Here is a 13,634-nt window from a genome sequence, read left to right as displayed (position 1 = left end):
GGAAATCAGTATTGATTTCCTATGATCCTCAGGTCCATCTAGTGGTCATAATGCCGTTTTTCCTAATTCACTCCTTTCTTTATAAATAAATACAATTCATCCTGGAGAAAATTAGCCTAATAACAATTATTTTTGCCTCATTCACACAGAATGAATGTACATACAGTGTCACAGGATGCATAGCAGTTTTTTTTAATACATCCCTCTGTGTCAGGGTTGCATGAGAAATCCAAAGTGACAGGTAAGGAATGCCCAACACTTCACACTTTTTGAAATTTGAAAAGGTATTTTTCTATTCTTGTATAATACTGTAGAATTAATTTCACCAGGGGTATCCGCATAGTGTGGGGACCTAAGGGTCCATAAAAGTATATTTCTTGTTTTCTTTATGCTCCATTTTCTTAAACGAGATAGTTTGAAATAATACAGGAGAGATAGTTAAGCTTTCTTTGGTATAGAGTACATTGTGCGAATCAGAAAATCAGTAAATATGGAAGGGAGGTAAGACAATGGGAGGTAGAGCAGTTTGGCATCCCAACCGGCAGAATAGCGTGTCTTGGGGTGTTCCGCTGTCAGGGCATGCTCCATGCAATCAGGCACCAGAGACAGCTTTGTGTTACAGATTGACAGAGTTTTATCAGCAGTTGCACAATCTAAATATAAAGAAAAACAATCACATTTAAAATAAAAACAGCCTGCCCTCATTTTAATTTTAATTATCCTTTTTCTATCTATACCTTTCTTATATCGGACTTTACATTTTTATTTTCTACCATATTCTTTGTTAAAATGTAAATAAAACTCCCACATGAGGCTGGACATAAATTTACACCACCAACCCCCTTAATAAAAAACAAATCTGAGGATAATTTCTGATTTTAAAAGTGATGTGCCACATAAGAACCTCTTTTGACCTCTTCTAACTGTGTACATCAGCGGTTCTCAACCTGTGGGTCGCGTAAAACACCATAGGAATGCATAGCTGGATTCCTATTGGCTATTTCACTTTGCAATAGCCAATAGCAAACTAGCTGAGAGGGACCTGAAGTTCTCCATCAGGTCCTCTTATAGTGATTGACAGCAGCAGAGGGCGGGTGCAATAGCTAGTTTGCTATTGGCTATTGCAAAGTGAAAAAAACAATAGGAATCTAGCTATGCATTCCTATGGTGTTTTTATTTATTTTTATTCTGACGGCGTATGCCAGTGGTTCTCGACCTGTGAATAGCTGTGTGATTTCTGCTGTGCTAGGGAGAGTCCTTCTCAGCCCTCTCCTAGTGCAGCAGTGTCAGTTCTCCCGCCGCGCCGCCAGATGTCGCTGCAGCAGCCGCGTCATCCTTAAATTTTACCGTTGGGGTCACCACATTTTGGCAAATGTTACCAAGGAGTCCCGGCCCTAGAAAGGTTGAGAACCACTGGTCTACATCAAGGTTGTGATGCCACTTATTAAGGAGCAGATTCATACTCCAATATTGGTGCCTTTTGCGTGTGTTGCATGCAACTGCGTTTGTTTTGTCTATGTATATGTATATGTACTGATAATTTAATGTATATGCCTTGCAGGAAAAAGAAAGAAAAAAAAGCCTGCCCTTTCCATTTGTCATTTGGATCAGATTCAGGGTGCAGGCACATGGAGGTGCCTGTTATTTGTAACAAGTAGGGATTATAATACATTTCTACACAGGTTTGCAATAACGTGTAACTCCAGCCAAAACTTTTTCAATTTTGGATAGGGTTGGGAAAGTAAATTTTTAGTAAAATAGGTAAATGCTAGAACCCTCAAAAGCTTTATATCGCTGTCTAAGTCTCTATTGGAGGTTTTCATCAACTTTCTGGCGGGGAAGAAAATAAGGTCTCAAATAGCCATAAAACTAGATGAAAAGGTCTGGATCAAAGCACTTACTATTCACTACTCTATCCAAAACTGCCAAAAACTATAAGAAAAAAAAGAGTTACAAACAGACAGAAACATCCTTATCGCGATATGTTTTTGTTTATTATGTATGTTTTTCTAAGGTAATTATGCCAGACCCAGACCTTTGCAATACATGTTAACGCACATATTGGGGGTGATTTACTAACCTAAACACAGGCACGCACTAGGTGTGTGTGATTTTCACACAGCAAAACGTATTTATCAACCAAAAAGTCTCTAAAAGCATATTTCCACTAATGCCATATATGGAAAAATCATGCACATGATGCATATATAATGCTGCTTCACAGTTTAGACAAAAATGGTTAGCTCATGCATTTACATTCCTGCATTCATCAATGCAAGCAACACAACATAGAGCTAATTTACACAACATCACCTTGGAATTCATGCAAGGCTTTGCACAACACACCTGCTGGGTGTGTACACACTACAAAGGTGTTTAGATTCCACCCATAGATCATGCTGGGAGGGAACACACTACAGAGGTGTATACATGTTCGTGGTGTGTTTATAAGGTTAGTAAATCAACCCCATTGTGTTGTGGTGCCATTCATTTTGCCATCTCAGTGCACATCCCCAACACAACGCAATGAACATGTGTTTTAGCGCACCATAACACACAGATGTGAATCTGTGTGTTTTGATGTGCTGGAAAAAAAAAGTGCAGGCAGGTTAAGAATATTTTGTGGTGCCTTGGCAGCCCATTTAAAGAAATGGTCTACCTTTACCTTACATGTATGCAGTAATGTACCACAAATCTGTGATTCCAGCCTCATCTTATATGACCAATGACAATAGTCAATTTAAATCTGGCAAAAAACAATAGTTAAGGACTCTGCAGAGGAATTGTGAAAACTAAACTGGTTATAGTGCATGTACAGATAGCCAAAACATTTTAAAATCTTTGGTTAGAGTAGGGAAACGTTAAAATCTCAGCAGTTTAGTGTGGTTTTTTTTGCTGTCTGTGTACCATTGGGGAGATTACCCTTCACTTCCTGTACCAGAGACACAACAGAAAGTGAGGAAATTTTACAAATACTATGTATTCCCCACTTATACAGTTGTCTCTAGAGCCTCATATGAAAATTTCCCCTAACCTCTCGTTCTGGGGCACTATTTGGATTTACCCTCACTTTCTCTCTCTCAGCGACAATGGTCATCAGAGCAAACAGAGTGTTGAATCGGCTCAATGGGCACTCAGTAATAAAATATTGGACAAAGGGTCTATCCCTTTCCCACTCTTTCCAAAAAAGGTTTTGCTTAAGGTGGCCATGCACCTTACAACCATCGCACGACTTTCCATCTTGGACAGGCAGATCGTACTTGCGATCATCGCAAGCCCTCCCGCTGAGGGGAGGGTTTGCCGATTATTGCAATGCTGTTTGCTATTGCAATGTACAATCACAAGATAACCCGCGATTATTGCATGATAATCGTCAGGTGTATGGGCACCTTTCTATTGTGAATAGCCGTACAGCACCCCCTCGGTTCTCCTGAACCGAAGGGGTCCTGGTGCCGAAGCTAGCCGAAGGATCGGCCGAAGCTACGGCCTGATCCTTCGGCAGCTTTGTGAATAGACCCCATAGTGAAAAAGCCAAAACAAGTGGCAGCCTCAATTTTAGGATTTCTCTTCTAGAATTCTAACCTTTCCCAGCTGCTATGCATGCCAAATTAATAGCTTTTTCAGTCTTCAGTTAAACTGTGCAGTACAAAGTATAGTCAAATGATACCATCTGTGGCAGTTTATGTACTCATACTGTATATCTACATTTACACTGCTGGACTCTACATATTCAATTCTTGCTGAGCAGATGGTGACAGATTAGTGGGGCCATTTTTCCATCTGGGGAAATTATCATTTAGCAACATAGCTCTACAACAGCTAAATTAGATGTCACTGACGTTTATTCTGTCATGCAACGCTGTACTGAAATACATTTTATACAAATTTTGGGGTAAGATAGAGCTTTCTTTTGGTGGTATTTAATCACCACTGGGGTTTCTTTATTTTTTACTATATAATACAAAAAGTACGCTGAATTTTGAAGAAAATCTGTTTCCCTATAAAATGTTATGAAACATTTATTATCACCCCAATTTTTTGGTAAAATATAAAAGATGGGGTCACATCGGGTAAATAGACAGCAAACATGTCGAGCCTTAAAATTGTGTGCTCCCGCGAAATCGCAGAAAACGACCACACACAAAATTGGCCATAGGCGACGATTTAAAAGATTTTACCGCTCATCAGTTTAGTGTTATCAGTAATTAGTGGCCCTAAAACGATTGCTCTCACTATCGCTGGCTGTTTACATTTCTGACAGTTTCCTAACTTGTGTGCGTGCTGGGTGACGCGCACGTGGGGGGGGGGCAGGACGTCTTAAGACGCCCCCCCGCTCCTATAAGGCTCCAGTCCGGCCGTTCAGGAACGGCCATGGACGGGAGGTGGTTAAAAGAGTATCTCTAGGCAAAATGTTCCCCATTGGGGATCGCCATCCCCATGTCCCCATTGGGGACTCAGATCCACCCCTCTATTTGTACAGGTGATCATTTTCACCAAAACATAAAGTGAGGAGAAATCCAACATTTTAGAGTTGTCCCCAGAACAAAAGGTAAAAGGGAAATGTTGCAATGGGGACACTTGTTCTGGGAACAGGTAACACAGGAATTCCCATCACTTTGGGAGATTTACACTAACTGCCTGTTGTGGAAGTAAGGGGAAATTTCACTAATGCTACGCAGACAGCAAACAAATAATTAATCACCTGCCAGAGGTTGAAGCATTTTTTTACTCAATTAAAATAGTACAAAAATTGTCCTCTATATACACTTACTACTACAAACCTGACCCACATGCATAGAGGCAACTCATATCCAAACAATGTCTAGTTGTGATACTTGCATGCTTAGTCATATTTCTTTTAACTTGTATGAATATTATTTTTATTGTAAAAATATGTTTAGTGCGAGTATAGTAGGTTAAATATTATATGTTTTATAATTGGGCTACATTGTATTTCACTTACTAGTCTGCAAAATCTAAGTACTCACTGCAGTAAAAATTATATTGTTTGTTTGATTTTTGTTAGCTCTTTTCTCTATCATTTTTCAATTATCTGTCGACCAGTCAATATAAACTGCAAGCTCCCTGATTGAGAAAACATTTTTTCACACTATTTGCTATTTGTTTTACAAATACCCTATACTGTATATATTTTTATAATTAGCACAGAAATGGACAATGTGAAAAAGTACTGTTCTGGTTTGTTTAATGTGCAATGTATTTTTGTATAATTAATACTTTTCCAGATATTGCAATAAATCTATGTATGCTGAATACAGGGCCCTTCAAATATGTTTAGGTTTTGATACATTTGCATGATAGATTTCTAGATATTACAAATTTTACAATGTTATGCTCTCAGTTCAACAGCTGTTATTATTACAATGATTTTTAAAAATCCTAAAAATTTGAACTAACACGGATTAATTAATCTGCCTCAATTAAAAGGATAACATATTAACTAAACAGCTAACCTATTATTAAAGTTAATTATTTGTAATATCTTTATTAATTTCAACTTTATTTTTTATTCTATAGTAGTAAGAGCAGATACAGTGGGGTCTATTTATAAACTATGTGCAAGGCCCTTCAAAAGAAGGTTCAGTGATAAAGAATTGCTGAAAAAGATTGTTACCAAAAAGACCGGGACAGGTATAGAGGTAAAAAAGGATTTTATTAGTATTTCATTAAAATTGAAACAGCACCACTACCTTGTCTTCCTTCACAGCGTTAAAAGAACAACAAACGTTTGTCTATGGCTATCATGCACACTCACTTTCACATCAATGGGCCCCACACACACATTGCAAGAATGAGTTAGCACAGGAAAAAGGAAAAGTTTCGCTTTTTCCTGTGCTGACCCATTCTTGCAATGTGTGTGTGGGGCCCATTGATGTGAAAGTGAGTGTGCATAATAGCCATAGACAAACGTTTTTTGGTAACAATCTTTTTCAGCGATTCTTTATCACTGAACCTTCTTTTTGCAGATACAAGACCAAGTAGACGGTATTACACACACGGCATCAATGGGGGTTAAACTTTTATGGTTTTTGATCTCAGGTATACCTCTGCAAAAATTATTTGGTATGTGCAAGGCCCTTCAACCTGCAAATATCTGTGAACATTCAATCTGTGCGCATAGATTTAGATTTTAAAAACCAACATTCTTTGGTTTTTTTGTTGTTGTTTTTTTTACAAGGCAATGTATTTTCAAATCTTTTTTATACCACACTATGACCATAGGGTGGTGTTGAGGAGCATATATACTGAATATTGTCTATGCTCCTAGCACCACCCCGTGGTCATAATAAAGTATTACATTAAAAAAATGAAAAACAAATTGCCTAGTTAAAAAAATCCAAAAATTTAAGAATATTATTTTGGCATACATCAACACAGAACAAACATTCACATATATTTACAGGGTGAATGGGCTTTAAATTGTCTATAAATAGACCCCAATGTGACAGGCACCAGGGACAGTTTAGTGATAAGGTGGTTGGACAGCAGAATATTGTTTAATCATGTAAAACCTAGAGGTTGCACTTACAGTTTCTGCATTTTAAAATGCTAGTTGCTTGGCTGTCATGCTGACCTACTTGTTTTATTACATATATCAAGTAACCTATAATAAATATGCAGATAAGGAGTTCTGACGTTTCCTTCTTTCTACAGTGCATATGTAGCTGGTGGGAATTTCATGTACTAAATTGTATCCAAGGGCAATTAGATGATGTGTGCTGCTCTGCATCACTGTGCACTAGTAGCTCAGCTGGCTTTTGCAATAAATGAAGTTTGAGTTTACAGACACAAAATTTAAACACATCACCACTGTTATCTGATGCAATGCACATATGCTGTGTTTATGGCATTTGTACTATCTATAACATTACAGGCCTGTGTCCTATCAGGCTGTTGTGATGTGAGTACCTACAGCATCACATTATGTGCCTGGGTACAACAGTCAGACAACAGGCATTTTTAGAAGAAGCAATGGCAGCTCCCATATTTGTATTAGGAATCATTTACTTATTAAGCTTTGGAAGATAGGGAGTCCACCACATTAGTGCATGAAGGACCTCAAAATCTGATAGCTATAGTAATTTGGTAGACGCACTCACAGTTTTCATAGTATTCCTGTCCATAGCTCCGGCGGATTTCTTCTGAAACTCGTGCCCACAATTTTTTCGCACACTCTTTCTGTAGTTTTGGATCTGCCAATTGTGTAGCGAAGAATCCTGGCTCTATGATGCAGACCTTCACTCCAAACGGGGCCATCTCATGGCTACAAATGGAAAATATCCCATAAAAAATAATCTGAGGGAAATAGGTTATAAGCTCTACTGTTCTGTAATGTAAAAGCTCCATATTAAAGTAGAGCTCAAACTAATCATTTTTTTCTTTTTTAAGTATATGTATGGGCAGAACAGTAATAAAAAAGATCCAGTATATCTCCCCAATACATGCATATGTTTCCATGTTTTGTCTTTTACAAAACCTTGCGAGTACAGAAAAAATATACTTCGATCCGACAGAAATCCAAGGAGTTCTAAATTCTGCTGCTTCTGCTGCACTAAAATACTAAACAATAGTATCAGCCCTTCTTAGCTATATTTTGTGGACTACAGAACTCCCCCTTGTTATATAGCTAAGGAGAGGTGTTTTGTAGTCCCAACACACTTCCTGTCCTAGGGTGCTCCTTTATAGATACAGTACAGTGAGTAAGCATTTTCACTGTAGGACAGCAGTGGTACTTGCCAGCATATATAGGGGTACTTGAAAATATTTTTGCAATGGTTAAAAAAGGCTGTGGCAGTGGGGAGTCAGGGACTAAATTGTGTGCAGAAGGTCTGCAGATAATCCTGCGGCGGTTTTCCAACACTTATAGTTATGACTGCCAACACCTTAATAATTTCCTAGCTGAATGATGTGCCCTACACTTTTCTTAGAAGCAGATACTGCCTTCTGCAATTTGGCACAAAGAGGACAGAGATTGTAGTCCTGAATCACACCAGAATTTGCTCGACCCACCTCTCCTCAGAGACTCACTGGCCACCAGTCAATTAAGTCGCCACCATCATATGAGAGCCGCTCCACCCTGCATCATCAATCCCCTACACTACGCTTTCCATGGATCACTGAAAGTGCAGCTACAGCTCCCCCTGAACTCCAACATACATGTGAGCCACCAGACTGTACCCTTACTCCATTTTCATCCTCCATGGCCCCACCCATCATGGAGGGATGCCTAGCCCTCCAACCCACAGTGCCTCCAAAACCACAGAGCAGACCTAGATCCACTGAATACATGGTCAAATTATGCACCCTAAAGAGGCTCCAAGGTAACACTGGACACGCCATTGCAATATGGCGAACTCCAAAGAGCTCCCCAGCATTCAAGCTCCCTCATTCATCCCACTGACACCCACACAGTGGCAATTTGGTCATACCTACCATTCGGCACACTACATGCTTAACTATTACCCCAGCCCCATCCCCACTAAGGTGTACAATTTTTATACTGTAAAAGAACTGCCAAGTTGTAAAAAAAGATTAGAAACAACTGCTCTAGGACAGGAAGTGTATTACTGACAGAATTTCCAGGTGAAAATAAAGGGAAAAATACATATATGTCACAGCGTGATGACTCCGTTGTTACCTCTGCTGTCTGCTGTTGGTGTGGTCCTGGAATCAGCTTCCATCATTGCCCTTCATACAGGGGGGTCTATATGTCCCCTGCAGTCAACATTGGTAGGTGAATAAGTGCCGTCTGATTAAATTTGGCCCAAATGTGTATTCATAAGACTTTGTTAGGAGACTCAAAGTGGCACTGGAGCAGAAAATAAAGGGCATTGCTCTGTGTATGCTGGAAAGTGCTGTGGAATATGTTGGTATTATATGATAAGTAGTAGTAATAGTTGCTTACCGAAGACTGTCCGAGAATGATTCCACTCCATACTTAGACATGCAGTATCCTCCACCACAGAAAGTAAATCTACCTGCAATACTGGCTACATTTACCACACGTCCTTGTGCTCTCCGGATCAGAGGAAGCATCTTAAGAGTGACATCAACAACTCCTAGCAAGTTGACATTCAGGATCTTAAAGAAATCGTCCTTGGTCAGCCACTCATTTGGAGCGGTTGGAATAGCTATACCTGCGTTATTCACCAAGCCCCAGAGACCTGCAAATGAAGACATGAACTTGGATTCATTACCTATTACTTTTGTGCTATGATCATGTTTTTCTGATTTTTACCAAACATCAAATCTTCCAAATAAAAAAAAATACTATGAAATGCTATATATATCCAATACATTTGTTAATTACTCTGCCATCTATACCTGGGAAATATTGTGCAATTTGAAATTTGATGAGCGTGAGAATACAGTTCCATCAGGTTATATCACTTTAAGGCCTTGCTTAAATGGACGACTGAGGGGCAGTAAAATAAGGCGGTTGAACAGCAGATTTTACCATTCCACAGCCACTCACTGTAATGGTTGGATTGCGGCCAGGCAGTGCAATAAACATTGCTGCAGCTGTGATGTTTTCCTTTGTGGCGTGGCAAAAATTATACAGCATGGCAGGCAGGCAGTGCTGCAATGCAATCATAGAGGTGAATGAGACCTCGCAGCAAGCATGCCAAATGCTTGGCATGTGGTTGCAGCACGGTAGTTCAATGACAAATCCTCCTTGGGATGAAAAAAAATGGCCTTGTGAGTAGCGATCCACCATGGATCGCTATTCAGAGGTAGGTGGAGCCTGCCGCCCATCTAAACAGGGCTTTACATAGTCACCCTTGGCTTCTTTGCTTATTCTCCCCCTGACACTGTCATGAAAGAATCGTGGAGACTGCCACTGGTAACCATTTCTTCTGAAGGTGCTCACTGCCTGGATGGCATGTTGATGCATTGGTTTTAGTGCTTCCTAAGTTACTGACCTTGAACAAGCATAGAGAAAAGGAATTCCAACATGTTTCTAATGCTCATTTCCAGCATACATGTGTCAGGGTATAACTCAAAAAGTTGTGATACCAGATAGAGCCAGGCACCAAGCATTTTTAGAAGGAGGCCAGTAATAGCAGACAGGTCCTGTACCTTTCTCATGACAATGTCACTTTAGGTATGTGTAGTTCATTGCTAAAACATATTCCATATAATAGAATCAACCTTTAACCTAACCTGCGTAATAAAATCTGCCTGCACTCCACTGCATGGACATTAGATACTGTATCTCCATCATACGTATCTAACAGCTAATAAACTCAACATTAGTATTTCATTTTACATAGGCATCTTAATAGCCAATTAACTATCAACACCAAATGATTATCATCCAGTCTGACTGATTTTGATTATCAATAATAAGTTCAGTACATATGTCTCTCTGGGACTGCTTTGCTGGTTCTTTCTACTTTGTCTTTCAGGTTACAAGCTGCCTGCTGTTGCCAGGAGGATTTACCTCAGTTGCTGGACAGACCTTCAGTCAGCTGAGCACAGGATTGGTGACAGACTTTTGGCAGGAAAACAGCTGACCAACGAGAGTAACCTTTCCCGCTCTATAGTCACTTCTGTCACTGGACAGTGTCAGCTTTTACCTCAGAACTGCCAGCTGGACTCACCTCTGGATTATCTTCACAATTCCTTTTGGATCTTTTCACCTGCTTCTCGCCCACCCTTCCCTTTACTGGACTTTCCCTTATCGCGGTCAATCTTTATGGGGTAATGTCGCCCACTTTGTGGGTGGACAGGGGTTGGTAAACAGTAATTTGGTTGGTGTAAGTTATTGCTGCTTGATTCTTGATGACTAAGCATGGTGGTCTGTTAATGGTTAACAGTGGTTCTGTTTGGTAATAAAGGATAAAGTCTATTTATTGGTTAAATTGATTACAACCCAATAAAGCGGCCACGGCCTATAGTTATTCCACAATCTTGGTTGTGTTTTACTTTATTATTTAAGTTTATTGTTATGGTATGATGCGTGTCAATGGGGTGTACAATCCCATGTTAGGGCCACGGAAAAGGACGTATATGAGTAGTGGCCCCATGGGATTGTCGCACTTCCAAAACAATAAAAAGTATTAAATAAGTTGATTTAATCATAAGCATTGGTTTTATATAAAAGGTCAATGAATTAAAAAAAAAAATGTATGTGGTATGTTGTCGGATACGCTGCTGGCTCTTTTTTTTATTTTCAGGTTGCTAGGGGCATAGCTGTATCCGGGCAGAATCAAAGGTAACGATATGACGCTTACCAATGGTTGCGGCTGTCACCGTGCAGAATCCCTGGACAGATGGCATATGGATTGGTCTTCTCGTTTTGGAGGGAAATCAGCTGGCCAATTGTGGTGTCATTAAGTGTATAAAAACTGGCATTAGTTACTGGGCAGTTCATCTTTACCACACAGTTCAGCAGGAGTAGTCGGATCAGCTTTACCTCTGGATTGCCTGGAATTTGCTTCCCGCCCTCCCGCCCGTATCTTGGGCTTGTCGCGGTCATCCTTTGTTGGGGTAATGTCGCCCACTTTGTGGGTGGACAGGAAGTAGAGGTCTTAAGTGGTTTCATGGACTCTTTGCTCGAGTCTTTTGACTGAGCATTATTGGAATTTTATTTATGGGGGTTTATGGTTAAACGTTTTGAAAAGGTTAACAGAAATTTATTGTTATTTATAAACCCAATAAAGGGGCCGCCGCCTTATTTTCCCACACTACAGTGTTGAGTCTATTATTCAAGATATGTATGTATATATGTGTATATTTATATTATGTGGTTATACAGATATGTATATATGGGTTAAGAGCAACGATTGAAGGTATTTATTTTCATTATAGGACGTACAATCCCATGAGTGGTGGCCTATTCATATGTAAATAGCACCACCCATTCATATGTAAATATCACAGTTGAGACTATTTTCAGTGGGGGCCCAGTAGCCCCTATCTTAATTTTGGTTGCCCCTGTCTGCCTGACATCTTGAGTACGGGTTTCTGCCTGCATGAAACCTGGACACTGTATTCAAAACCCGGACTGAAAACCAGATGAATCCTGGACGGGTGGCAACCCTGGGGGGGTAGGAGAGATGAGTAATGGGTGGGTTCAGCTTTATCCCAGAGATGGGCTTTAAACCAATACATTTCGATAGGTTTCAACTGCCAGCAATCAGCTATAGAGGGGGGTAGGAGCGATGAGTAATGGGTAGGTTCAGCTTTATCCTAGAGATGGGCTTTAAACCAATTTGTCCCTAAAGTGTCCCTAAATAAGCACATTGCACATTATTCTGAACAATACAAACTACCTATAGAGTCCTGTGTACAGTATACCCTAAAGCATAGCAACAACTAGAAGGGTAAAACATGTTCAATATTATTTTTAGGTGTGAATGGGAACATATTAGTGGGAGTTTCTCAAATTTGGCTGCATAGTTTTCCACCTTCACACTGCATACACTTAAGGCTCGAAAATACAAAATAGAATCAGGTTGTTTGAACCCACAGACCCTACAGAGATTTAACATGTTATTAAACGCACTTTTATAGTAAAGCTATGTTGAGGGAAACAAGGAAGCCCCCAATGCCGATCTATTTCCAAAATCAACAGTTTTCCTAGCTGGAATGGTGATCATTTGAGTATCATACTTTTTAAGTCAATGACCTTAAGACTGGTATAAAAAAGGTTCTTTGAATTCACTTGCTGCTACAGTGTTCCAGATCAGTATCCAAAGACAGATTGGCACTGGGCAGCCTTAGTATATTTCCCTTAACATAGGCTTCCTTTGAGTACATCAGGTTTCAGTCAAGTGCCCTTTATTGCTCATAGATAGTCAGTGTCCTTCACTTTATCTCTGATGTATCAGCAGAAACATATTAACCATATTTTCTTTTACTCGTAACTTCAATCCATACATTAGCCATTATCATATTGTGCAATTAAATAGTCACATCATTCGATCATTTTTGTTCATACAGCATGTGGATCAATTGCGAAATTTTCAAAATCTCTCTGCTTGTCTCAAACAAATCATATACTGTATCACCCTGAGATTTGCAATATGGTCTAAACTGTGACAATGACAACCTATATAAAATCAATAATATTAGAAGGTTGTAGGATATCACCTAGCAATAAACAAAGTCAGTTCACTCACCCTTATCTCCTACAATATCAGCTACCCACTTGGCTGTAAGGCTCACACTCTGGCTGTCTGTGACATCTAGGATCACAGTCTGCAGCCTACGTGATGTCTCCTTTTTCAGGTCTTCAGCTCCTTTGGTAGTAAAGCAAGCCGCGAGAACATTTAGTCCTCGTCTGTCCAGCTGTTTGGCTGCTAAATTTCCAAAGCCAGAGTCACATCCTGTTATCAGCACATACTTGCTTGTGAGATTCGGGAGGATCAGACGTTTTTGGTTCCACCTATATAGGTAGACCAGAGCAAGAAGCACTACCAGTAGAAGCCACATGATGACACACAACCTGCCAAGAAAATAATTGTGAAAATAACAAGAAACTGAATACCCAGGGGGTTCTGAGATTAATAAAATAACATTTACCTCTAAGTAAAATATATATATATTTTTTATATGATTCTTTACAGGTTAGGCTTTTTGGAGAGGTTTAGTGCATGGTTAACAAA

At 39.7% G+C, this 13,634-nt stretch overlaps 1 protein-coding gene across 1 annotated transcript in view; it reads right to left on the bottom strand.

Annotated features, from left to right (window-relative positions):
- Positions 1-369: 369 nt before the first annotated feature.
- Positions 370-13,634, bottom strand: part of LOC108797898 (retinol dehydrogenase 16-like) — a 19,049-nt gene continuing 5,784 nt past the window's right edge. Inside the window, exons 2-5 of the mRNA XM_018569595.1 lie at positions 13,149-13,474; positions 8,927-9,185; positions 7,122-7,285; positions 370-653 (exon numbers count right to left, since the gene is read on the bottom strand). Of these exons, the coding sequence (XP_018425097.1) occupies positions 439-653; positions 7,122-7,285; positions 8,927-9,185; positions 13,149-13,461 (951 nt within the window). The 5' untranslated portion in view covers positions 13,462-13,474 and the 3' untranslated portion in view covers positions 370-438. The remainder of the gene's footprint in view (positions 654-7,121; positions 7,286-8,926; positions 9,186-13,148; positions 13,475-13,634) is intronic.

The sequence above is a fragment of the Nanorana parkeri genome, unplaced genomic scaffold (genome assembly GCF_000935625.1).
Source record: "Nanorana parkeri isolate BGI_ZX_2015 unplaced genomic scaffold, ASM93562v1 scaffold1364, whole genome shotgun sequence".
Classification (NCBI taxonomy): Eukaryota; Metazoa; Chordata; class Amphibia; order Anura; family Dicroglossidae; genus Nanorana; species Nanorana parkeri.
Note: the sequence above shows the minus strand (reverse complement) of the source record. Positions and strands in the feature narration are given on the sequence as shown.